The sequence below is a fragment of the Podarcis liolepis genome (assembly GCF_965112155.1).
Source record: "Podarcis liolepis genome assembly, chromosome: 9".
NCBI classification, from domain to species: Eukaryota; Metazoa; Chordata; class Lepidosauria; order Squamata; family Lacertidae; genus Podarcis; species Podarcis liolepis.
Genome location: NC_139564.1, coordinates 37,094,724 through 37,121,513, shown reverse-complemented (window position 1 = coordinate 37,121,513; position 26,790 = coordinate 37,094,724). Strand labels below are relative to the sequence as shown.

General features: G+C 43.4%; 2 protein-coding genes across 4 annotated transcripts in view; one reads left to right on the top strand and one right to left on the bottom strand.

Moving 5' to 3' along the window:
* The window catches only part of ZNF827 (zinc finger protein 827), a 116,516-nt gene extending 108,314 nt beyond the window's left edge, over positions 1-8,202 (top strand). For all 3 annotated transcript variants that reach the window (XM_083519864.1, XM_083519863.1, XM_083519862.1), the window contains exons 11-14: positions 700-866; positions 2,518-2,709; positions 2,808-2,985; positions 4,609-8,202. In XM_083519864.1, coding sequence (XP_083375990.1) covers positions 700-866; positions 2,518-2,709; positions 2,808-2,985; positions 4,609-5,416 — 1,345 coding nt within the window. In that variant the 3' untranslated portion in view covers positions 5,417-8,202. The remainder of the gene's footprint in view (positions 1-699; positions 867-2,517; positions 2,710-2,807; positions 2,986-4,608) is intronic.
* A 911-nt stretch (positions 8,203-9,113) lies between these two features.
* LOC310714639 (uncharacterized protein C4orf51 homolog) lies at positions 9,114-25,248 on the bottom strand. The gene is made up of 6 exons (XM_083520161.1): positions 24,307-25,248; positions 18,796-18,872; positions 16,607-16,671; positions 13,637-13,721; positions 13,428-13,519; positions 9,114-11,980 (listed from the first exon to the last, which is right to left on the bottom strand). The coding sequence occupies exons 1-6, from the start codon at positions 24,543-24,545 to the stop codon at positions 11,930-11,932; spliced, it is 609 nt and encodes a 202-aa protein (XP_083376287.1). The 5' UTR covers positions 24,546-25,248; the 3' UTR covers positions 9,114-11,929.
* Between the last annotated feature and the right edge of the window lie 1,542 nt (positions 25,249-26,790).

The following is a 26,790-nucleotide window of genomic DNA, read 5'->3' as shown; positions in this document are numbered from 1 at the left end:
GTCTTGTCCCAACAAGACTGGGTCAGAAAGCAAGGAGGGCCTCATACTAAGCAACAGAATCTGGTCATGGGCTGCTTAGGAGTTTGAAGGCCAAACCAAGCCCCTAAACCTTTTTTATTAGTTGCCAATGCCAGCAGGGCTAGAAGCTGATTGCAAAATGCCTCTTGGAAGTGCTGGTGTCTGCAGAGCTGATGAGTGCTCCCTGAGCCCATTTTGGCTTGCTTCTGTTGAATTTGCCCGGCATTTCTGCACAAGATCCGAACCTCACATGGGATTGTTTCCAAAGCTTGGGAGCTGCTTGCGAAGTCTGCAGCAAGCTCTCCATTTGTCCACGTAGCAGCCTGACTAAACATCTTGGCAAGGCTGCAGCACATCTTATTGCCCAAAGGAAATAGCTAGGTGATGTGCAGCATCTGGAACCTGTAGTTTTTAATTAACTTTATGATTATTTAGCATCATTATAGCGTGTTTGGGATTGTTGCCTTGTGCCTGCCCTTAATCATCTTGGCATGGCTGTCAGTTCAGAAACAGTTCAGCAGACAAAAGAATATCCCAGTGCTATTTAAACAGAGAGAAGAAGACAAAGTTAGTAAAAACAGGAATTGGTCAGGTTGAATGAAGAAAAGTGATGTGTATCTGTCACAAAGCATTTCCGTAAATGCACGCTCCTTAATCTTTCTAACTCTCTCCTGCCTCCAGTTGTCATGTGTGTGGATTTGAAACCGAGATGAATGTCCAGTTTGTCAGTCATATGTCGCTTCATGTGGATAAAGAACAGTGGATGTTTTCTATTTGCTGCACAGCCTGTGACTTTGTTACCATGGAGGAGTCAGATATGAAGGCTCATGTCGCCACCAAGCATGCAGGTGATCACCCCAGATCTGGGCTTGTCTCCTACGGCCATCTCTCTCCTTCCCAACTTCTCCACCGAAATGTTGGCTGAGGCCCTCCTGGTTGGATACAGTGGTCTGCAAAATTCCACTGACAGAAACTTCAAGTGCATGATTAAGACCAAACTGTTTTTAAGATTAATCTATATCATGTGTTAAAACTGCATAGTTTATCATTCTGTTTAGAATGAACCTTAAAAATCTGAGGCTGCTGTGTGAAGAGTTTGTGAGTGTTAATTGCTTCCACTAGATAAGAGAAGGCAAGGACTCACTAACACCTCTTCACACTATCTACGTGTGACCTTCCTTTGCAAATGCTTTGTATAGTATAATGTAGGCATCCTCCCTCTTACCTTTTGCAAGCATGAGGAAGTGACCTTACATCCGTGGGTAGAAATGACTTCAGTGACTTCACAGTTTCTCATCAATGGAAATAGGGATGAGTTGCAGGTGTTTTGTTAACACTAGACCAGTGCTGGTTTCCATTCTCCGCAACTATTTGAGCCAGTGTGGTGGAGTAGTTCGGGTGTTGGACTAAGACCTGGGAGACCAGAGTTTGAATCGCCACTCAGCTGTAAAGCTCACAGGGTGACATTGGACCAGTCATTATCCATCAACCGAAACCTGCCTCACAGAGTTATTAAAAAATAGGACGGGGAAGAACTTTGTACTCCACCTCAAGCTCCTTGCAGGAAAGGCGGGAAATGAATGAAAATGAATAAATATGCTGCTGTAGGAGGAAGTACAAGGGGGATCCTAGAAAGGCTGGAATCCAAGTAGAAGCTTCACTCTAGTCATAGAATTGTAGAGTTGGAAGGGACAAGGGTCATCTAGTCTGAAACTCTTTAATGCGGGAATCTTTTGTCCAGTATGGGGCTTGAACCCATGATCCTGAGATTAAGAGTCCCCTGCTACATACTGAGCTATCTTTCAGTGTGTGTCTCTGTCTCTACTAATCAATTGAAGAATGGGGAGATCATGCCTTTCTGAAGAGAGCTCCATTAAATCTGTAATTCAGTGCAAGTAGGACAAAGAAGGCTCTCATAGATAATTGCATTGCTTCCAAGACATGTCTACAGGAAGGTGACACTGGGTGGACTAGAACTACAAAGCTACCAACAACCACAGGTCATCTTGTCCCAGCTTCTGCCCATATTCAGAAGCATCTATCCACCAGCCACACGAGGATCAACCTAAGAACAGAGCATTCTGTCAGCAAATTACTGTAGTGTCCATAGTTCCAGCCTCAAGGAGGGAAGGCACACCTCTTATTGCAAGGAGAAGCCCTTGGGAGCTCAACCTCCTATTAAGAATCCTGCATCTACAGCAACAGAGAACCTGGCTACAAGTCTGAGGCTCTGTTCCAGCCATGGGCAGATAGTTGCACAAAACTTGGTTGCTCTAGATGAGGATGTTCATTCTCATGTGAAACAACTGGTGTAACTGGCCAGATCAGGTGGGCAGGATGAGCACCGCACCATGTGCGTAGAGATGTGTGTGCAGATATGCAAGAACAGCTACTGCAGCACATGGATCTCTGCCTGCATTTGGGGCATAAATTTTAAACAACCCTGATACTAATAAGCAAGCTAATGCTTTGGGTTCTGTTGGTTGGTTTTCTCCGTAGGTGAAGAGAGGAAGACTCCAAGCGACTCAAACAGCCCTTCGTCTTCTTCCCTGTCAGCACTTAGCGATTCTGCCAACAGCAAAGAAGATGCAGAGACCAGCCCCAAGCCCAAGGCTTCAAACAACCTGCTAGTTATTTCCGTAGTGCCTGGTAGTCAGACCTTATTGAACACGGAAGAAAAATCAGAAAAAGGTAAGGAGTCGGTGAAATGGATGCAAAGTCAGTCCCTCCACTTGCGCAAGGCTTTGGTGTGCGACTTAGGTAATAGTGTCTGTGATTTCCTCTTGCAGGTTTTGAATGTGTTTTCTGTAACTTTGTCTGCAAAACAAAAAACATGTTTGAGCGCCATTTGCAAATCCACCTGATTACACGGATGTTTGAATGTGATGTGTGCCACAAGTTCATGAAGACTCCTGAGCAGTTACTGGAGCACAAGAAATGCCACACTGTCCCCACCGGTGGGCTCAAGTAAGGAAAGCAAGTACACAATCTTTTACTGTGTTAAGTACCTCAAATATTGTGGGAATAGTAATGGGAGGGGGGAGAGCAACAAATTTGAACAGGACCCATTTCTGCCTGGAGAGACAGAGCCAGGGAAGTTTACTCTAAAAATCACATTTTACATTCACTACTCAACAAAACCCATCTATAAAGGACAGGATACAGCTTTTCTCCTCTAACAACACTAGAACTCATTGACATCCAACAAAGCCAAAGATTCAGCATAGGCAAAAGAAAGTACTCTTTTTTTTACACAGCATATAGTTAAACTATGGAATTTGCTCCCACAAGAATCAGTGATGGCCAGCAACTTGGATGGCTTGAAAACAGGGTCAGACAATTTCCTGGAGGATAAGGCTCTCAAAAGCTACTAGCTACTCCATCAGTGTTCTACCTCCATTGTTGGGCTGCAAAAGTAAAGCAATAGACATTGACATCTAGGGGGGGGGGGGCGGCCTCCATCAGACCATTTAGTCCAGAGTTTGAAACTGAATCACTGAAAATAGATACAGCAAATATTAGGCACTTTGAAGTTTCATTATTTTCAGTGGCAGAGAATTAACCAAAACGAACGTACTAACGTGTTTTTTTGATGTAAATTTGTTCAGTGCTGGTTGACTTTTGCCCATTGTTACGTGGAGCTGAAATACAGGGGCGGGAATCGAGATGGCCTGTCTCTTCTGCTGTAGCAATCCTCTTAGGTACTGTTTCCAGAGGTCTACAGAGGTTTCATGATTTGGCTGAAATTGGAGAGAGTCAGGGGACCTTGTGGATTCTGTAGTCTGGTTCTCACATCACAGTACGCCAGAGACAAACCCTGACTACAGATCATGCTTAAAGAGAGAATTTAACCCTGGTTTGTGGTTTGGATTATATGCTAAGCCAAACTTTGGCTTAACTGCCAACCTGCACCAATATATGAATGGAGATGAGAGGAGCAAAGTGCCTGTGATCTTCTCCTTGGGGGCCCTCAAAACAGTGCATATGAAGCACACCTGAGATTAGTGAGAATATTTTCACATCAGCTAGACAGTTGAAGCATTATTGTAGTTTAGTTTACCAGCTGAATAATTCTGGTTTGATTTGATACACTGAACATAAGCCAGTTATTGCTTCTCGGTAAGGGTGGAAATAAGTTCAAATAATGAAACACTCCTTTGAGTGTGAAATACTGAAGGCTGCTTCTCACATTGCATTGGTGTGTTTTTGTTGTTATTGTTTTTTTAAACAATCAAGTCACATTTTATTTTTGAATTTCCAATTTTAAACTGCTCAATGTGACATTATAGCAGAGGGTCACTCACAATCTGGGTACCTATTTCTTTAACCTGAAATAACACCCCCCCAAAAAAAAAAACCCGAGCCCAAAATGTTTCACCTTAAAGACTTCTGCATTTGCATGTCAGCTTACATTATAGCAGTAGCTTGGCATTTCATGTCTTAAACAGCCAAGGACTAGTCATAGTTTGGGGGGAGAAATTGAATGTCATGAATGTGTGGAATGGCAAATGTTTGGAAGAATGATTGCCCAGACCCTGTGTTTCAATATTTCTTTGGCGGTTGTTCTTGGTTTCCCCCTCCCCCCGGCAGGTGCCCATTCTGCATTTACTCCACCAACCGCCCCGCAGCGATGGAATGCCATTTGAAGACCCACTACAAAATGGAATACAAGTGCCGGATCTGCCAGGCAGTGAAAGCCAATCAGCTGGAGCTGGAAATGCACATCCGGGAGCATCGCCTTGGCAACCATTACAAGTGTGACCAGTGTGGCTACCTTTCCAAGACGGCCAACAAGCTGATAGAGCATGTGCGCGTACACACTGGGGAGCGCCCTTTCCACTGTGACCAGTGCAGCTACAGCTGCAAACGCAAAGACAATCTCAACCTGCACAAGAAGCTCAAGCACGCTCCCCGCCAGACTTTCAGCTGCGAAGAGTGCCTCTTCAAGACCACCCACCCTTTTGTCTTCAGCCGCCATGTGAAGAAGCACCAAAACGGGGACTGCTCCGAAGAGGAGAAGAAGGGCCAAGGGGCAACCTCCAAGGAAGCCGGCCCTCTCCTAGCTGCCAACAGCCCCCGGAGCCTCTTGTCTCCTCTCTCGGTGATGTCTGCCTCCCAGGCGCTGCAGACAGTGGCCATGTCGGCTGCCCACGGCGGCGGGGCAGAGCCAAACCTGGCACTTAAGGCCTTGGCCATCAATGGCACTTCCCTGTGCTTTGACAAGTACCGGAACTCTGAATTTGCCCACCTCATTCCCTTAACCATGTTTTTCCCCAAGAACCACTTTGAGATCACATTCCATGCGCCCAGGCCACAGACTGTACGGCCGGACGACACTTCGCCGAAGCACTCCTTCCTTGCCTACCTTGGACTAACAGAAAGGGCAGAAACTGTCTGAGGGCAGCCAAGTACTGTACCAAAAAAAATAATACTCTCCGCCCGCCCACCCCCACCCCCCAACAGACACCCAACAGGTATATGCATTGCTGCAAACCATACACCCAGGAGGTATGGCTGGCTGAACATTTGTACTATAGATAATTAGTAGTAAGGTATAGGAAAAAAATGGCTCTGTGTGTCTCCTTAAATGCATTGACATGAAGGCTGCTTTATTAAAACTCTTCAGAGAAGTGACCTCCCGCATACCTTCAGAGGCATGTTCCCAGTACTCTTATCTAAGAAACTATTTTGTCTTGTTTAAGCTGAACAAGAGTGTCCTTAAAGGCAATCAGCACTTGCTTAAGGTTACATATTGATGCATTTTCCTTTTGAGATGGTGAGTGTGAGCGTGTCTGAAGGGAGAGTCAGTGTGCCATGACATTGCTTTTGCACATCCTTTTGTACTGGCTTATTTAATATGAACACATGAAGCTGCCTTATATACTGAGTCGGATCAGTGCTCCACCTATCCCACTCTGACAGGCAGCCGTTCTCCGGGGTCTCAGGCAGGGGTCCTCCCCAGCCCACCTGCTCTCTGGGATTATTTAACTGGAGATGCTGAAGATTGAACCTGGGACATTTATACATGCAACGCATGTGCTCTACCACTGAGCTGCAGCCCCCTCCTCTCGTGATGATTATTGCAGTTCTCCAGTCTCACCACCTTGCCTGCCTAGCTTTATTTTACAGTTACTGGAATGCGGATACAGCAATGCTAGGTTCGAGAAGAACTGGCATGCCAGTCAGCACTACTTGGGATTTGCTTAGTATACTATAGTGTTTGCTTTGGCCTCAGATCTGAGAATTCAAGGATGAACTAGAGGAGCAGGAATTGCTTCTAGCTCTGCAAGGTTAAGGCTGTTTTACATGGTACATTTCCCCCAGCTGGCAGTAATAATATCTGTGTAGGCAAATGCATGGGCACTGTAGTGTTGGGCATGTAATGTGGTTTTACTCGGTGTACATGGACTGAGTAGACACTGTGCATACAGGCTGCCTCTTCCCTGCCCCCTGCAAAGCACTCCTACCACCCTTGAAATGTTACAGTGAACATGCATATTCTGCCACAGAGATGAGATTTTTTTTTTCCTTCGTAGAGATAATGTATGAAGTGGCCCTGAGCACACATGAGTGAACAGACACTTGGTGCAGATCAGGGTGGTGGAATCTGCAACCCTCCATCTGTTGTTAGACTCGTCTCCCATTGGCCTCCAGCAAACATGGCCAGGGATGATGGGAGTTGTAGTCCAGCAACCTCTGGAGAGCCCAAGATTCCCATTCCTAGTGCAGACAGACCTGTAAACAGCAAGTGCAATTCATACACGCACAAGGTCAGATTCTTCTGTAACTCAGGGCCACTTCTTATAATAAGTTTTGTATCTGAGTACAGCTATCCAAGTATCAGTTTTAAATGGGGCACATGTATTGCATTTAAATCACTGCTTTTCTTTGTAAAATAACTGGAGTCAGGAATCTGATCATTTCCCCATCATGTTTCTGTCTCGTTCGCTGGGAAGAGATGTGATTTAAACACACGTGCACCATTCAAAACTGATGTAAGGTCAATAAAAAAAGTATCTCATACCAAGAAGCCCTTTTGATCATAGATCAAACATACACATTCTCAGTATGTATTAATGCAGTGATTACCTTGGTTTGCAAAGACAAGAGTGTACATTCTACAGAGATTAAATCCAGGAATAGGGATTTTTAAAAGGAAGGGTTTGCTATATTCTGGGTATAAATGCTCAGACTAAATAAAGGCAGGTTTTGCACAGTGCTTGAGTCTTGCACTAGTATGTTTCTCACTTGCAAAAAAAAGGTAAGAAAAGAAAAAGTGTAGAAGATTAAAAAAACTTTTGTCGACTGAAGAATTATCAGAGTGTATATTTGAAAAGTTAATGGCGGAGTCTTTTCAACTTAAGAATGGTGCTTTTTAATCATATTATTCTGTTCTATATCCCTAACTGTTCAGCTATATTTTCAGATTTTGTGTCCCTATGAACATTACCCTTCATGTTATTTGTATTCCTTTGTATTATTTTGTTAATGCCTACTTAAGTATACTCTTCTAGGAAGCTAACTTTATATTTTCTTAAAGCTCTTACTTTGTGGTCATTAAAATGACATAAATATTGCACTTTATTGCAGTAAGAAGCAAATGTTGCATTCCTAATACACAATCGAAGTCAATTTTTAACTTTTCCCAAGATTTAACTTTTCTCTTGCCCATGCACTGACATTTATTACGTATCATTATCACATACAGTTTCCTCCACTGAACATGTACATAAGAATAAGTCCAGATCTGTGTACGTGTTCAAAGACCAGAAACTGTTTACATTGGATGACAAAGAGGAAAGGAACCTAAATAGTAGCAAGCTATAATACTAATGTAAAGTAACTACAATCAAAATAATGAGAGTCTGCACATGAGTTTAAACAGCATGTGGCCTCCCCTAATTCAGCTACTATGGTAAAGTAAGTCATTATATTAGCTGTTCCTAACACATGTTGAGCCCTGTTTATTGCACTTAACTCTGCTAAAACTACTCTTTGGGATTCATCCTTTTTTTTTTTTTTGACAAACAAATGTTTTCAGATAAGGTCAGTACAGTGTCATGAATTGTGGCATTCCATCCTAAGATGTGGTGGTGACTTTTGCTAGTCGCTGTCATGCTGTCACTTGGTAGGTGGTACAAGGTACACCACCAGCACCATGCAAATCTTAGAAATCAGGTTGGCGCGTGCGTACACACACACACACACACACACACACACACACACACACACACTGGTTTGATTTCCCATCATTCTGAGCATTTTTTTGCAGGTTTGGAGACTACCCATGTCTGATGTAACCATTTATTTAACTGCAGTCCTGCCACTGGATTGAATGGGCTCCATTATTTCCTCTGCTAGGAATTTTAAGAGAAGCTGCGATGCTGAAGCAGGACTTACTTGCTAGTCAATAATGTGTAATTAAGAATGGGATAAATGAATATCTTTTTGGTGGAAATCAAGGAACTTCTCCCCCTATAGGCAGTTGCTGCAGTTAAGTAACTAAATACAGTGGTGCCCCACAAGACGAAATTAATTCGTTCCGCAATTTTTGCTGTCTAGCGAATTTTTCTTCTTGCGAAGCACGGTTTAAACGGTTTAACAAAGTCGCAAGACGTTTTCGTCTTGCGAAGCAAGCCCATAGGGGAATTCGTCTTGCGAGGCAAATCGCGAATGAAAAAACCTTTCGTCTAGCGAGTTTTTTGTCTTGCGAGGCATTCGTCTTGCGGGGCACCACTGTATACCCAATACGGTTCTGGTTAGATTTGTCCAAACTGTCAAGCAGTGAGTCTTTCTTTAAAAGGCAGGGTAGTGGGAGAGAGACCAAGCAGTTTGTCAGCTGGAACACAAGCATAGGAATGTTAAAGGAATATTTTCTGTAAACCAAATGGTGCAATATAACATAGGAACTTCAAGGAATGAAAGTATTACAATGCTCTAAGCAACTGAATGCCTTGGGTTTAACCATTTCCTTTTTGTATTTGTCTGTCATAGTGATGCTTAATGTAATTGGGCAGCTTTATTTAGCACTTTGAAACACTGAATTATTTCTGGAAAGTTAGTTATACATGATTTCCAAATAAGAGAGAGAGAGATGCATCAGGAAATGTTTTTATTTTTTTAAGGGGAAAAAATACAGTATTTATCAAAGCCCTTGCATATACAATAATTGGTTTGCTGTTTGAAGCTAAAGAAAGGAATGCTCCCTACAGATATCCTTTGCTTGTTAAAAGACTTCACATTTCTACCAACATGCTCACTTTGTATCTGCTTTTCTCACTATGCATTCTTTAAGATAGGCTGGTTTCTTGTTTTCCATCTAGTAATTTGCTTACATTCTCAGCACTTTTCTCGCTTCCCCTCTCCGACCTTTCTAACTTGCTGTATCATATTCAAATATCACAGTCAAGGTTTGTGTACATTAATGGAAATTTGTATTGTATAAAGCTTTTTGCATTATAAGGCTGTACAGGGTCATTTTGACAGTAACTGGTATATTTCTTTGCATCTTACGTTGCATTGCCAATTTCTAGTGTATCCAGTTTGGAAGTATATATACTCTAATTAAAAAACAAAGTTGGCTATACTCTGGCATCATGTGTGCCTCTCTTTCCCATTGTTTCATTATTGGGTGTGCAGAGAATAAGGAATTTAGAAGGGAGACCTAAAACAAAACGTTGCAGTATGGAGTGATTACTTCGCAGGACTCGGCTATTTTCTTCTCATCCCCGGGTTTCCATTTCCCCTCCTCCCAACTGTCAAGACAGCATTCTGTGGCCCAAAGCATGCTGAATCCTCATTGGGCAGTTTTTCTGTCCCACCCACACTTGCAAGCCAAAGTTTTCCCCCTAAAGATTAGTTGTACTTCTGAAAACCTTGGAGTTTGCCCAAACCAGGTGATGCTTCTCTTTTGGGTATGGGTGGTGCTGTTTGGATCCACAAGCAATAGCACTTCAAGCCCAAATGTTGAAAACAGAGCAGATGCTGTTAAATGCTGGTGGAGAAAGTTGGTAATGCCTGTCTAGCTAGAAGAACTAGGGAAATAAAAAGTTAGCATGATACTACTTTGGCAGTGCTGTTCTGATAAATTCCTATTTATGTTTCCAGGGTTACTTGGTGCTTCAGTTTAAATTGAGACACGGTGAATGTGTTGCTAGGAATAGATCATGCAACAGGCTCCAGGGACAGTGTTGTCTTTTTAAACCTTTTCTAGCCCTGTAGAATTTATGCCAATGCTTGAATTACAAGTTAAAATACATTCATATAGGCATATAACTAAGGCCACAAAAGTTCCTAGCCTGCAAAAAAAATGGTAGCTTGTGGGCTGACTCCCTCCTCCAACAACAGCCCATTTGGTTTCTATACTGGGTGTGTAGGAGTGATGGGGTCCTCTGTTCAACCTCTGCATGTTCACTAAATGTGCAGTTCCTTGTCACAAATGGCTACTGGGTGGGGGATTAACTATAAGGCTGCACTATCATGGTTTACATTACAGTAAAGCAGTGAAATATGCTTCCTTTATGTTTCAGAAATAATTCCTGGAAACATCTTCTATTAATATTTAAAGGTAGTAGCTACTACTGCATCATTCTCCTTAAAAAGAAAAGCTACCAAAGATTATGTTTCTGCTCTAAATAATAGTAGCTTGGGAGGAAGCTGAAGGTGTTCCTCCTAAACCCTTTTCCCCTCCTCAAGCTGCTTTTTTCAGCCCAGCTTCTGTTTCTTAATCCATAAATTTACACCGATGATTCATAAGAACATAACAAATAGTGCCGCGCTAAAGGTTTTGAACAGGGTTGAGGAACCTGTGATTCTCGAGAGCATGTTGTGTTACCCATCAGCCCCAGCCAACATGGCCAATGGGCAGGAATAATTTGATTCATATCCAGCAGCACCTGCAGGGCCACATGTTCTCCATCCCTGGTTTAGAACATCTGGTTCTGGAACCAAAAAATACATATGATCTCTTGTAGGAATTGCTCAGGGCAAGGGAAAACATTTCTCTATAACCAAGCCTTTGGCTGATTGAACCATCTATGGCCTCTTAAATGTGTTTGTTGTTTATCCCCCAGAGAGTGGGTGAGGGTGCTTTCTCTTGATGTGCATGACCTGATTTGTTTTCCCACACCAGCAACACTCCCTACCAACTCCTTTTCAGAAAGCTGTCATCAGTGCATGCACAAAAGGCTGTCTGAACTGTACACACATCCGCTTAACCTCAGCTTGCGTTTTCACATAGCATGGAGGCCGAGGGGTTTTTTGGGGGGGGGGAGAGAAACACATCAAAGGGGAGCATTTCTCAAGAAACTTCAGGACACAGATGGATTGTGGCTAACTAGCAGTGGAAGCACATTGGAAGCAGAGTAGATAGTAATGTGCAAATACTTCTTGTGTGGACAAGTATTTTATCAACAAGATTAAACCAGAATGAATTCACAATTCCAGCCCCATCCCCCAGTATCAATGCATTTTCTAGAGATGCAGTAAAGCTTCTCCACCTGCAAGGACTATTCCAATGCATTTCATATAATTGGTATGAGCATTTCTAAATGGATGTGAATGTGCTCCCCTCCTGCTAATGAAATTAACAAAACCCATGCTCAGAAGAAATCAGTGTGTGCATCAGAGCACACACAAATCTCTGGAGCAAATTTTAAAAAGGCAAATTCTTTACTGTCTCTTGAAATCTGCTGGTACCACCAGTATCTGCTGGTACTATTATTGTAAGATTTCTTTTTCCTGGACTAAACACCCCCCTCTCTCCCGGGTACCATATATGCTCTTTTTGAGTGAATACTGCAACACATTTTATGGGGTTTCTTCCATGTTTGGACCTTGCTTCTCCAGGAGTTGGTAACTGATTCAAAGAAACATGGATCTGGCTCCAGTTTAGGCATGGCCATACCTGCAGTCAGTTGAGGTCAGGAAGATCTTGAGTCACCTTTTCCATGATTTGCAACCCCTGAAACAAATGAGATGGAAAATGCCATTCAGCGTACAGGTTCGCTTGAAAATAAATATCCATGGATGTTCAGCAGAACATCCGTGGATAGGACAGGACAGAAAAGGCAAATTTACAGATTTTTTAAATAGATCTGAAAGAGTCTTCAAACTTGCTCGATTTTTAATTGGGTGTCTTTTTCTCCTGCCACTAAGGCCCAGTTGTTCAGTCATAGATTCATAGAACTGTAGAGTTGGAAGGGACCACAAGGGTCATGTAGTCCAAGTCCCTGCAATGCAGGAATCTTTCACCCAACATGGGGCTCAAACCCACAACCCCGGGATTAAGAGTCTCATGCTCCACCCACTGAGCTATCCACAGGGTTTTAGGATATGTTCTATTCCATTAAGATTGCACGGAAGAAGAGAGAGTAGGCCATGACCCCTGATCCCAGCTCCTGCCAACCCCTTTCCCAAAACTTCTCACACATTGGAGAGATGTATTCAATGGGGAGTGGTGCTGATTGTGCGAAGGCTGGAACTTATGCAGGCGCATGATCCCCTTATCAGCCCTTGTCAGTGGTGGCTGGCTGTAGCAGTGTGCATTGCTTCTGTGCCTGCTGCCACCTTTTATCTCCTTAGGAGATGGATTCAGTAACAAAACACATAATACATGGCATTCATAGAGCACTTCAATTCCATTACTGCCATCATGTTAGGGTTTCTCTGGAAGATCATTTTATTATTATTATTATGGGGTGCGGGTGGCGCTGTGGGTTAAATCACAGAGCCTAGGGCTTGCCGATCAGAAGGTCGGCGGTTTGAAACCCCGTGACGGGGTGAGCTCCCATTGTTTGGTCCCTGCTCCTGCCAACCTAGCAGTTCGAAAGCATGAAGTGCAAGTAGATAAATCGGTACCACTCCAGCGGGAAGGTAAACAGCGTTTCCGTGCACTGCTCTGGTTCACCAGAAGCAGCTCTGTCATGCTGGCCACATGACCCAGAAGCTGCTCCTTCGGCCAGTCATCCGCGAATGGACCTAACGGTCAGGGGTCCCTTTCCTTTTTCTTATTATTATTTATTAACTACACTCTGAAGCTGCACTTGGTATACTTAAGTAAAGTTTCGACTGGCTTTGATGGTGATTAGGGTCCAGCAAAGCAGGGATGGCGAACCTTAGCCAGCCTCCATCTATCTGCCAGTAAGTGGCTGTCAGCTTCCTCCTCCTCAGTCTCAGTGTTGCCCCTTGTAGGAAGCAGGAAGGAGGATTGGAACAAAACTAGATTTGAATTGACTTTGCCTGTATAACTCCCTCTCGGCCTCGGTGATGTGGTCCAAAGGAACGCAGAGCAATACATTTGGCACCAGCTTGGCTGCAGGAGTTGCCTGAAGGAGGCATGCGAGGCGACATCCAACGGTCTTAGGGACTCCACTGGATACAATTCATAGCTTGCAAAGACCTGTACTTACCATTGAATCAGAACTCCCAGTAACAGGCCACCCGGTCAGAATATCCTGACTTGCAGTTGATGGTGTCCCCGGTTTCATTCCAGTTTGGTTCCCTATAATTAACGGGGGTGGGGGAATAAAAAGTAAAAGCAAAAGCTGGAAATTTTGCCATGGGAAAATGAAAAAAACCAACAAACCTTCCACCAATTAAAGGAATCTGGAGTGCTCACCGTTTACCCTGGGGTATTTCATCGCCTGCTGAATTTCATTCAGTGGTACTGCTGGTGATGGAATGATGACTGCATTATGATTCATCTGTATATATTTTTTTCAAAGGAATTGAACATAAGGTGATGAGATTGTAAAGTTGTATCAGTTATAAATAACACACCTACCTATACATCTGGGTGCCCTCTTTGCCATTACTGTTTTGTTTGCCATGAATTGTATCCTGGACATCGGTGAGCTAGCAACATTTGGAGCCATTGGATAAATTCCAGGTGTTAAATTTCTAGAATGAGAGGCACCAGCACTTGAGCTTGGCTGGAAGTCACCATTTCTGACCTATCAGCTCTCCCAGTGGATGCTTGAGGTGGAGTGACAGGAAGCACTTACGGGAAGCACACTCTGTGCATGCTGAAGGCCACTCTCCTGGGTTACGTTCCGCATCCAGGAACTGAGCTCTGCCTCAACAGAAGCCCCGCAAACCTCACTTTCTAAAATGAACCGCAATCCCATTAGTTGAAGTTGAAATATTACGAGTACTGAACACAAACACGTCCCATTGTTTCCACGCTCTGCTTCCTCCTCTCACATGGAGAAAACAGTAATTATTCTCCTGGCAGAAACACCCTCTCTGTTGTCAGAGCTTAATTTGAGAGATGGCTCACTAGAACTTGGTCCCAATATCAGCATGTTATGCCAGGATGCACATATACCTTCAGGGTATTTGTGACATAATTGCCCTCCATGTGGAAGGTGGTTTGCAGGGGCACCAAAGGGCAGGTCCCTGCCCCAGGGAGCTTGCAATCATACCAAACAGAGGTGAGGAACCTTTGGCTTGTTGGTTATTGTTGAACTGCAACTCCCATCACCCATTGAGGATTGCCAAGAGCCAGGGATGACGGGAGTTGTAGGCAGCAACATTTGAGAGGCGGGTAGGCTCCCCACACCTGCTCTAGAAAATGTAAGGAGAGATGCTCTTGCATTTGCAGTGATGTGCCCAGCTTAAGGCACATTTTCCAGCCTCTTATTTCTGGGCACTGCTTCTTAATAGTGCATGCAAATACAAGCCTCAAATCTCAGGATAATGGGTCTCCTCCTTTGCTCTATAGTAGTGCTAGACCCAATCCTGCAGCAGCATAGTCTTCCCTGTAGGATGCAACAGAAGCATTGCAGCAAGAGAGAAAGCCTGCTTGCTTCTGTGAAGTGTTTGTGAGAGAGAGTGTGCATGCAAAGGAGAGATGTGTGCAGCCTAAGTGCTGGAAATGGGGTGTGCCCATTTGACCAAAGGATTTTTATTTTTAAAAAATATATATTAGTAAACTAGAAGGCAATCTTCGAAATGGCAGGGCATCGCTGTAGGGGTTAATAAAATGAAATATAACTACCCAAAAATGAAAGGGTTGCAACAAACGTTTATGGATTAAAATGAGTAAGTAGCGCGGTAACCTTTATCAAACAAGTGAAGTGGGAAGGGAAGGAACTGTGTGTTGTTATTAATGATGTCACAAGCACAATCCAGTAAATCACGGATGGGGAAACTGTAGCCTCAACCCACCAGCTATTATTGGACTCCAACTCCCACCAGCCACAGCCAGCATGGCCAAAGGGCAGGAATGTTGGGAGTTGTAGTCCGGCAACATTTGGAGTGCCACAGGTTCCCCACCTCTTAAGTAGCCACTCAAACACTTCTACACCTATGTTTAACTACTGCTGGTGGGAGGAGGGTTAAAAGCTGGTTTGCCACTAAGAGAAAAGCAAGGGGAGAATAACATTTTCCACATTTCAAAAAATGCATCACGTGTTCAAGCAATTTAGACCATCCTGCAGGTGCCTGCAGATTTACACCAGCCTTTGCCAACTCCAGCTGTTTTTGGACTACAACTCCCATCAGCCCCAAGCAGCATGTGCCAGCTGAGGCTGATGGGAGTTGTAGTCCAAAAAGCTGGACTGCCTCATTTTGGCAACAGCTGCTTTACCTTGTCAAGTCAGTGCTCAACCGCCTAAGCCATACATTGCTAGGTCACTTTCACAACTACAGCAGAAGGAGCAGCATCTGTGAGCACATTCTCTTATAAAGCCGGCACCCAAAGATCCAAGACTTGGCCATGAAATAAGTGAAAATCTCACATAAACTGGAACACACATTGTCTTCATCACTCAATATTCCAATTCTCGCACCACTTTACTTTGTGGCCACTAGAGAATAAAAAGCCAGCCACATTTCAAGGGAATCCTGCTGGAGCCAATAGGATAATTCTGTGATACATGGCTGGAAGACTGCAGGCTCATTATTCTGCATTTTTGCTCGTCTCATCTATGCAATTTTCACTAGCTTCCCTGCTTCAGAATGCTCAGGTGTAGACAATGAGAGGCAAAGGGGGAAGAAAGAATTGCTATATTGGCCTTGCATGTCATGCCTTCCAACATGACAAGTCTTCATTGGGCAGTGGATCCACTTTTAAGGTTCAGGATGAAATTACACAACATAGGTGTGAATGTGCTTCCTCTTCTACCCCGGGGGTGGGGTGGGGGAGCTCCACGGAAATGTCTATTTGGGGAGAGAAGCTGTGGCAGGAGGAGGTACTCAATCTGTCTAACACCCAGTGCTTTCTTTCTAGAAAAACAGATGCCGGTACTCACCATGAAGTTGTTGCAGTAAGTGCCACACTTTTTAACAACAACAACAATGAGAGTGAGAGAGATGCCGGTACCGCATATCCATGAGTACCCCCAGAAGCAGAAAAAAGCACTGCTAGCACCTATCACATTTCTTGCAATCCCAGGGAATTCCAGCCTATTGCTGAAAGGAAAAAACCCAACCGCCCATATCTGGAACTCCTAATATCTGCTTTTCTCAAGAAGTGGCTTCATGCTGTGTGTATGTGTGCTCTTGTTCACATCCATTTGCAAATAATGAGTAGTTGGTCCTCAAGCGACACATACACAAACACACAAATATCTAGTGCTCTACTCACTTGTTGGGAATGGTGTTTAAATTTCTTCCTATTACTTGAAGACTTTAAGAAACTTGGATGACAGCCTAGAGGGGACAAACAAGAAAAAGATTTTTCCCTCCACAGGGAATTTCCCTGAATCCATTTTTTTTTTACAAATGACAAGGCATGACACAACTGCTTTTCATTCATAAGTGAAACATGCATAGAGTTAGATCAGATGCAAGCATAACCTGGATGGAAAAGTAATCTGTTATTGAATATTCTCAATTCTCTTCTCTAGATACCTGCTTTTGTCTACCTTGTGTAGAGTGGCCACTTATGCATTGCAAAAAAATAAAAGAAAATAAAAAGAAAATGTAGCACCAAGGGAAAAGAAAGAAGTGGACATGTATTTGCATATGTTAATATATATGCACATGTATGAATAATTATTATAATTTAAACATAAATAGACCAAGATACAGAAGATATAGTCGCATACATTACTATCAGATGAGCATGATAACATGTACATCTGATTTTTCATAAGTCCTCTTTGTGGCAGAAATTAGGGGCAGGCAAGTCAGGTGAGCACCTGGAATGTCAAGATTGGTGATGCACTGAGCATAGAGGACAGTGGGCTCAGGGGGTGCCTGTCTTGGGCTGTTTATTCTGATATCCCCTCAACAAGCTGTAGCAAAAGTTAGTACAGTTTGTTTTCCCCTATGAAGCTGGCAATTAACTTGTGCGGCCACTGCTGCATTAAAGTTCTTCTCTTTCTCTCACATGCAGGAAAGTTAACAACATCAGTCAGTGCGCATTCAAGAAACACCATCGGTGGGAATGATTATAATCAAATCTGTGTATATTATGTGCATTGTCTTATGCGACAGAAATAAATGTGTAGAAACTCCGCATCAAAATCATGTAACAGATAGAAGTTGAACAAATGGGGGAAAGTTTATCATCTGACCTCCAAAATCACCAAATAATCTATCCCTCCTAATTCAGCACTTGCCTTATTATCACTAGGATTTGACCCCCAAATCCACCCTTAACTCTAAAGAATTAATTTCCTTCCTGTTCACAACAGCTAGACTAGTTATTGCCCAACAACAGAAAGGAACATCTAATATACCAACAGAGGCTTGGGTTAATAACATCTGGAGTATTACTCTATCAGAACGCCTCACAGACCATTGGCAACAAATCAAAGGCATCTCTGAAAAAGATACCTTTGATATACCGTAATCTGGTCTCCCTTTTTCTCTTTTATTGAAGAAAAACAGGATGTTTTAATGCCATCATCAGGTGTCTGTGGAGGGGATATATTCATTGAAAATGTTGTGCTTGAACTTTTGAATAAATGTGTGTTTTTTAATTTAAAAAAAGACATCGAAGAATTGGAGGTCACCAAAGACCTCCCTTTGTCTAGGGCTGGCCTAGCCACTCTCTTCTACTTACAATCCCATATGAATAACAAGTAAGAGTGTCACCTCTAAATGCATCCTTGCAGTCAATAAATAGCTGGGTGTGCATCTGAGAGCTTCCAATCTCTGTTTAGCATGAATTTCAATGGGCAGCCTTGGATAAGAAACATTTCCTCAGTCTAATGTCCCTCACAAGGCTGTTGTGACGTGAGAGTGAAAACCTTCCATGTGCCGCACATTAATGCGACGGGGACAGATAGCTCTGTGAACTCAGCTGAATTAGATTCTGGCTGGTTTTGGAATGAGCATTGCTCTATGGCACCATCTAGAGGTTGCCTGCCAGCACAGCATACCACAGCTGCTGCCAGCTGTATACACTGCTATCCAACATATTTATACAGTGGTACCTCGGGTTAAGTACTTAATTTGTTCCAGAGGTCCGTTCTTAACCTGAAACTGTTCTTAACCTGAAGCACCACTTTAGCCTATGGGGGCCTCCTGCTGCCACCGCGCCGCCAAAACCCGATTTCTGTTCTTATCCTGAAGCAAAGTTCTTAGCTCAAGGTACTATTTCTGGGTTAGCGGAGTGTGTAACCTGAAGCGTATGTAACCCAAGGTAACACTGTATCTCCCTTCATATTTCTCTTATGTGTCCGGCTGTTTACAAAGACTTCTCTCGCCCAGAAAGTTTCTTCTTGGTTTTCCCGGCTGCAGCGTGAATTGACGTTTTAAAGCCCGATTACAACCGCCCCCCTCATTTGCTACAAAATCATAGGAGTCACGCCTCTTTCTTTTTACCCTTGTCAGTTGTCGCACCATGTTTAGGATTGCCGTAGTTTCCAGAAAGATAATGAAGCCGGTTTATCAAAAACACTCTGGAAAAAACACAAAAGGAGATATGAACTCATGTAGAAATTACTGGAAGGAAAAGTAAGAAGTGAACTCTACATAAGGGTTAGGCATTTGAGTTCGATGTTTTTTATTAATTTTATCCAATTTATATTGTGTCCTTCCCCCTGAAGAAGCCGAGGGAGCCAATAATGAAACCATTCTAAAAAATGTTCTCTCAAGCAGAGATCTCAGGGTTGCCATGACCAGTGTCCTTCAAACCTTAAATGAATGGATAAACCAAAATATTTTTAAAATCCTCCTGAAAATCAGTGATGAGGGAGACAGACATACTTCACCAGGGATGGCAGTCCACAAATAGCCACCAAAAAGGCCTTGTCACAGGTCAACCAGACAGCACGCCATGGACATACAGCCAAGAAGGCCTCACCTGCTGATTGTAGGGTCTGAGATAGCTGGTTTTGGGGGAAGGCATACTTTTAGGTACTCGGGTCCCAACAAGCTATTAAAGGCTTTATATACTAGTACTAGCACCATAAATTAGGCCCAGAAGCTCACTGACAGGGCCAAGGCAAGACATTTTGCTGCCTGAGGTAAAGTTGGAAATGACCCCAACAAATCAAGGTGTCTATAGTACCCAACACCAGCCAGGTTATTTTGGTACCTGAGGCAGAAAATCTCACCATGCAACTCTCCATACCCTGGAAGTAATTATATAATAATAGTAAATTATGTAGATACCTTTACATTTAGCTGCCCTTTCATGACACCCACGATCAGCTGCCTCACTTTGCCTAGTTATATGGCAGTTATAGCTGCCTTACAGTTCATATCTGAAGGAGAACCTAAGCAAGTCACACTTTCTGAAACCCTACACACTCTGAAACACAGCCAGCCCTCAAAATTCAGACTTCTGTTAATTTTGCAATGCCGTTCTGCACGCAAACAATGTGTACACATATGATCATACACAATGTGCACACAAATGGCCTTTATTACCGGAAATAACATACTGAAATACATTATATGAAGCAAAACTGTGTATATGAAATAAAACTGCATACAAAATTGTGATATTGGGAAGTATTGGCACTGATAGGCCTACAAATTGTCATGGGGATTTTTAAAAATTTGCAAACTGATGAGAAAATGTAGAGAACTGAGTTTAAGACTGGAAGAACAAGAAACCAAAATTGTCAGATTCACCCACTTACAGGCTGAAGGACAGATATAGGACACCACAGGATAACAGAGGCATTCACATCCTACTATCTCTGCAAGAGTATTTCTTAACTTGTGAACAGGCAAGAGAACAGAACACTCCAGAACAGAGCAACAGCCCTGTTTGAATGACAGAATAACCACATTGGAGGCTAAGCTGGAAGGAGGAAAATCCAGACTGACATCTGAAGGGCTTGAAAATACATAAAATCGCTAACCCTGAAGACATGATGGATTGGATAATGTGCAGTCTGGATGCTTGCCAGATCAATATTTAAAATGCAAGAAATGCTGTGAAGAGCTACAGCAACAGAAAAGGCATTACCATCAATTCAGAAGTAGTTTCACTCCCTCGCCTTTCCCACAAATTATGCCCAGCCAAGGAACATAATTTGCTGCTTGGAGTTCCCCCTGACCTGTGGAATGGTAGTATAATATCTGTTTGTCTGGCTATGAGTAATATTAATGGAGGGCTTCTAGAGGGTGGGCAAGGAGGGCAAGGTATATATGGAGTTCACCGCAGCTTGAGATACTTTTAACTAGTGCAGTAGGCTACAAGGGGCAGGGCATCACTGCTGCTCCATTGCAGCAGTAACATCCATTCCTATTTATCTTAAAAGCTTATAGAGGCAGTTTATAGAGGAGTGGTGAATTCTGCACACACACACACACACACACACACACACACACACACACACTCCCTCTGGTCACACCCTTCCAATACAGGGTTTTTTCTTAGGTTTGGAAGGATCGGTATGGCTACAGTGCTGTGCCATCTCCCTGGAGAGGTCTGTGAAACTACTGTATAGTGTTCCAAAATTAAGGAAACTTAACTATGTACAACAGGAGTGTTTATAGTGGCAGACCCTCTCAGAGGTCCAGAGGCCAGGACCACTTCTGAAACCCCTGCGGCCGTAATAAAGGTAAAAAAATGATAAGCACAGAGAAACAAAATAATGCACCCCAAAACAAGAGTGGTTTGTTTCTATATTCAGGTTGGATTATATTGTGCTTGGGGTCCCTTTCTACTCTACAATTCTATTATTAGACTGTCTCGCCGGAGTGGTGCATGCTTCATTTAACACCGGTCCTGAAAGATCTTCATTGGCTCCCAGTAGTTTCCGAGCACAGTTCAAAGTGTTGGTGCTGACCTTTAAAGCCCTAAACGGCCTCAGCCCAGTATACCTGAAGGAGCATCTCCACCTCCATTGTTCAGCCCAGACAGTGAGGTCCAGCACCAAAGGACTTCTGGCGGTTCCCTCACTGTGACATGTGAGGTTTCAGGGAACCAGGCACAGGGCCTTCTCGGTAGCGGCGCCCACCCTCTGGAACGCCCTCCCATCAGATGTCAAGGAAGTAAACAGCTATCTGGCTTTTAGAAGGCATCTGAAGGCAGCCCTGTATCGGGAAATTTTTAATGCCTAATGTTCTACATCTTTTTATGTGCTGTAAGCCGCCCAGAGTGGTTGGGGAAACCCAGCCAGATGGGTGGGGTATAAATAGTCTTCTTCTTCTTCTTCTTCTTCTTATTATTATTATTATTTCTATGATCTGACTGGAGGTTCTACATCCCTGACTTCAAAACGTACATCACCTGGTTTCCTGACGTGTCAGATTGAAAGCTATTTGAAAAATTATCCCAAGCTATGGTGGTCTGTTGTTTGATCTGACCATGGTGCTCTTTCAGTTTGTAATTATTTGCCTTGCTTTGATCATTGTCATATTTCTTTTACAATCAGGAGAGCCATTCTGAGAATTTCTAATGAAGAGAAGGATATCTAAATAAAACAAATGACTCTACACTGAAACAGTGGAATTGTACAGAAAGGGCAAATACCAAGTGACCAGCCCTCAGGCAGGTGCAGGGCTGTTATGGAGAGCATTCCTCACAGGAGCTGCCTCTCCTACATGACTCTCTTATACAAGCATTTCCAGAGCAACATTGGATCCAGGCAGCTGCAGTGTCACACTCCTAACATACGAATCAGGCCTGTTTTCTCCCTTGTGCCATTTCAGGATTTGCTAATGGTCTGTATGGGACAGAAGTTTAGCTTACAGGAACTATGATGCTATAGGCTGCCACAACTGAGACCCCAAGCTCATCTATGTGTCTGTTTAAACCGTATTTTCACTGATGGGCACAACTCCTATTTTCTGATCTGTCATATAGCAAATATGAGCAGCTGTTTTTCATTATAAGATGAAATTTGGCATAAACAATGAGATCATTTTCTCCTTACTGACAGCATGTACATAAAATTTAAAAAACAACAACACACACACACACACAGAATTAACTCTATTCTTACTAACAAGAAAGGATATCAAAGCACGACTCTTAAGCTGACCACCCAGGATCTTCCAAGATTTGAGGATTGCTTCACTGCTTGCTTGTTTAAATATATTCCACAACTGCTAGATTTGTTATTATAAGCATAAGATGCACTGCAAGTTTTTCTACCATCTATCATTAACTATAAATGATGCACACAATTTTCTCAAGGCCTTCTCATTATACAGTTGGTGCCATTCCATTAACCATCTCTTCCCGCATTACTACTTGCACACAATTACTTTAGACACAGTACCATAAGCAGCAAGTGAGAACCCTTTCAAATACTTACAGATTTTTGCAATGCACATGAATGCACATAATTCAAATCTGCAGAAAAAGCTCTTGCTGTTGGATGACATTTTTTTACCACCCTTGATTGGTGCTTTCTGCAGAGCGTCAAACTGGTTAGGCTTGATGGTCAGGCTTGGATAGTAGAATGAAGGACCACTAGCTAGTATGGGCACACTCAGGATGTGCATGCATGCTCTCTTGGCACTTAGTCAACAGAAGAGAATCAACAAATTAGAAGCTGGGGACAACCACAAAAGGAAACGCCTACTGGGATGAATGGGAGAGATTAAAGTTGCTTCTCAGATACAGATTCAAATGTTTGTGGGTCTATTCAAATGGGGAAAAGGTTGATTAACAGCCAAATAATGCTCAAATGGGGACAGGCCTGTTGTTTTTTACCAAACCTGCTAATGTGCAGGATCTGGGATGAAAGCTTTCACATAATTCTTCAAAATAAAAAAATTCCTTCCAGTAGCACCTTAAAGACCAACTAAGTTAGTTCTTGGTATGAGCTTTCGTGTGCATGCACACTTCTTCAGATACACTGAAACAGAAGTTGCCAGATCCTTCTATATAGTGAGAAGGTGGGGAGGGGTATTACTCAGAAGGGTGGTGGGAATGGGTGATTGGCAGATAGCTGAGATGAGCGTGTTGACGACTCATAATTCTTCAGTGCAAGATGAAAGTTGGACAAAACAAAAATAGGATTTAAAAATAAAACTGCCACAGATCTCAGTGCTATCCCAGTGAATCTGAGAGCCTCGAATACAATCACTAGGTTGAAGAAAAACTATATTCTAGTGATATATGACAAACACAAATATTTTCAACAAATTAACAAGATCATGTGGCCAAGACAAGTAAAATGCTGCCTTAAGCATCCATTTGAACACCAGCAAAAATTGACTCACTGACACCTAACGATATAACACTGACTCATAAACTTTCACCCGGTATTCTTAAGCCTCGAATGACAAATAAGACCTTGTTAGCTGTATGATGTTAATCCATATTTATCTCACTGACGTTAAATCGTTTTTGTGAGGTAATGTGCTTTGTATCTCAGCAACCAACCAGCTGTTTTTTAGGACGTGTATCTAAGAGTTCCATGTTTGCTTTCAGACAGCACTAATTGGATCCAGAGCTGTATAGCAAGGAGCACAAATTCAGGACAAACAAACAACCAAACATGTCAAAGGGAGGGATATCAAAGCCCAAGGTTAGTTGCTCATCCTTTCCACACCCTTCTAGATTTAGCTACCTGCCTGATGAGAGCATTTTTGCTTTTTTTACACACACAAAAAGCAGTTAGGCCCATCTTTTAGGGTGTCAAAGGCCAGTTTCATGACAGCCAGTTATCTGCAGTTTTGTGCAAAAACTCTTTGGCTTGAAGTTTTACGGACGATCATTTTTACCAGTGCCAGTCCAAGACTTTTTTCGGCCTGAGTACCACCCCTTTAAAAGGGAACAAGTCCCATTCAACTTAGCAGGATTTACTTGTGAGTAGACAGGCAGAAGATGGCACTGTCAAGACGACGATTCTTGCTTTCATCATCTTCCCCCTGCCCTTTCTTCATGGGCCAGCTTTGACCTCCCTGTAAGAAAATGCTTACTCTGGAGGGTGAGGTTTGTGGATCCTGGTAGGAGAGGAGGGGGTAACGTGGCAATATGCGGAGCCATCCAGCTTTTTGTTTCCATAAGCCCCAGAATAGGTGGTGGAGCAGCTGGCGTCTTCTTGCGTGTGCTGTTCCCAGGCTCGGCCTGCATGGCGTTTGATCTCTTCGAAAGCTTCAGAAGAAAGAGGGCTGAAGGGCAGCGTCAGCCCGGGAGCCAAGAACACATACTTGGCCATGTGGAGGCCTCCTTCAAAGCCAAACTGCAAGATTACGTAACTTTTAAGCAATTCTTTCTCCCTGCTGGTGTCAGTAACTTCACTTGCTTGTGTGGCCCGGCCTACTTAGAGGAAGTGAGGGGGGTGGGGGTGGGGAGAAAGGCCTTGCTCTTGTTCATAAAGGTTGCTAAGCAACAGGTCCTGGAATCAGAAGCATTGTGTACATCAGATAAAGAAAAAAAGGCAGAGGGGCAAAAGAGTTTCAAAGAATAACCAATATCCAGCACAGGCTTCAGAGAGCGTGTTGACCTGCTCACAAGGAAATGTGAATAGGATCGTGCTCCAAAGCCCACCATGTTCAATGGGTCTGTGGGTTTCTTTGTCGCCGACTCCCCGTTTTACCACCTCCTCAGATATAGTGTCTTCCACTCCCAGCAGGTAGTTAATTTGGAGTTGCCACTGCTCCTAGCTCCCTACTCACTATCACCAGTTTGGATTGGGCTCCCCACTTTAGCCCCTAAGGCAGAAGCGGAGGAATGTCTGGCTTATGGGTTGGTTTGGGCCCACATCCTGCCATCCTGTCCCCTGTCCCTTCTCACACAGCAACTAAGCATAGGGGGAACATTTCCCATTGGATAGCTGGCATAGCTGAGTTGATAGGAGCATGAGACTCTTAAGCTCAGGGTTGCAGGTTCGAGTTCCACGCTGGACTAGATATCCCTTGGGGAACCTTCCAGCTCTATGATAACAGTAAAAGGTAAAGGTAAAGGGACCCCTGACCATTAGGTCCAGTCGCGACCGACTCTGGGGTTGCGGCGCTCATCTCACTTTATTGGCTGAGGGAGCCGGCGTACAGCTTCCGGGTCATGTGGCCAGCATGACTAAGCCGCTTCTGGTGAACCAGTGCAGCGCACGGAAATGCCGTTTACCTTCCCACTGGAGTGGTACCTATTTATCTACTTACACTTTGACATGCTTTCGAACTGCTAGGTGGGCAGGAGCAGGGACCGAGCAATGACTGAGCTCACCCCACGCGGGGATCGAACCGTTGACCTTCTGATCGGCAGGTCCTTGGCTCTGTGGTTTAACAGTAGCAGCTTCCAATTTGCTGGAGGTTTATTTTCCCAGCAGCTGTGGAAAAATATGATGAATGAATACTCCTTTTTGCTGTGTGGGACATTGGGGGGGGGGGTTAGAGGGAGTACGTGTGAGAGAAAGTGGGGGGGCGGGGAGGGAGTATATGTGAAAGATAAAAAGTGCTGGTGATGATTTTGACACCATCACCATCTCTAGTCTTCCTTCCCTCCACCAAATAGCGGCTTCTCAGACGCTGGATTAAAGACAGCACACAACTTTGGTTTTACTAAACCATCCTTTTCCATCCAGTCCCAAAAGGAAAGAAAAAAATGGGTTGCTTTTCAACAGATATTATCTGGTTACATTTTCACAAAAGTGTTCTACTGTACCACTACTGTAAAAAAATAAAAATAAACGAACCAAACATTTAATAATATGGTTGTGTTTTTGGGGTTTTTTTGAGAATGGCCTTGTTTACTTTAGTACAGCACGGAAAACAAAAGTACAAAATGAAAATAAACACGCAAAGCAAGATGGGAGGTGAAAGAACACGAGCAAAGGATTAGAAAGGAAGAGAGTGTATGTGGCAGCACTACAGAAATAAGGAAGCAATACGCAGGAGGGCTAGACGTATTAAAGGCTACCCCAGCTTGTGTTACAGGAAGTAATGGATTTAGAAAGGTCCAGTGTAGATTAGATATAGCCGGGCGTGGAGGGAGAGGAACTTCCTTATAAGAGCAACACTGACAATATAACAGCCAAACAATGGATCGTTCAAGCTCCTGAACTTGAAGGAGAAAAATGAGTTTTTATGTATGCAGTGCAGTAGCTAGCAGTTAACTATCAGGAAAATCATGTGCTTTAGAGCTTGTTATTTTATCCCAGTTGAAGCTCATCACTAGCTTGCATTGTTTGAGGTTCTTCTCCATGGTCTTTGTACTAAGTCTCCTTTTTTATAACTAATCTGAGGCACTGAAGCCTTGGTCCTTGGCACTAAAATACATCAGCAGGAACAAGAGTAATACTAGCCTGAAGAATCAGGGTCAGCATGCATGCAGCATAAGTAGACTGATCTGCATGCTTACTCCGCAGGAGCAACCTTTGCTATAAGTGAGGCACCTTCTCAAATATACAGGTATAGGATTGCAACCTAAGCATGAATGAAGACCCACATGTTCACCCTCTTGAC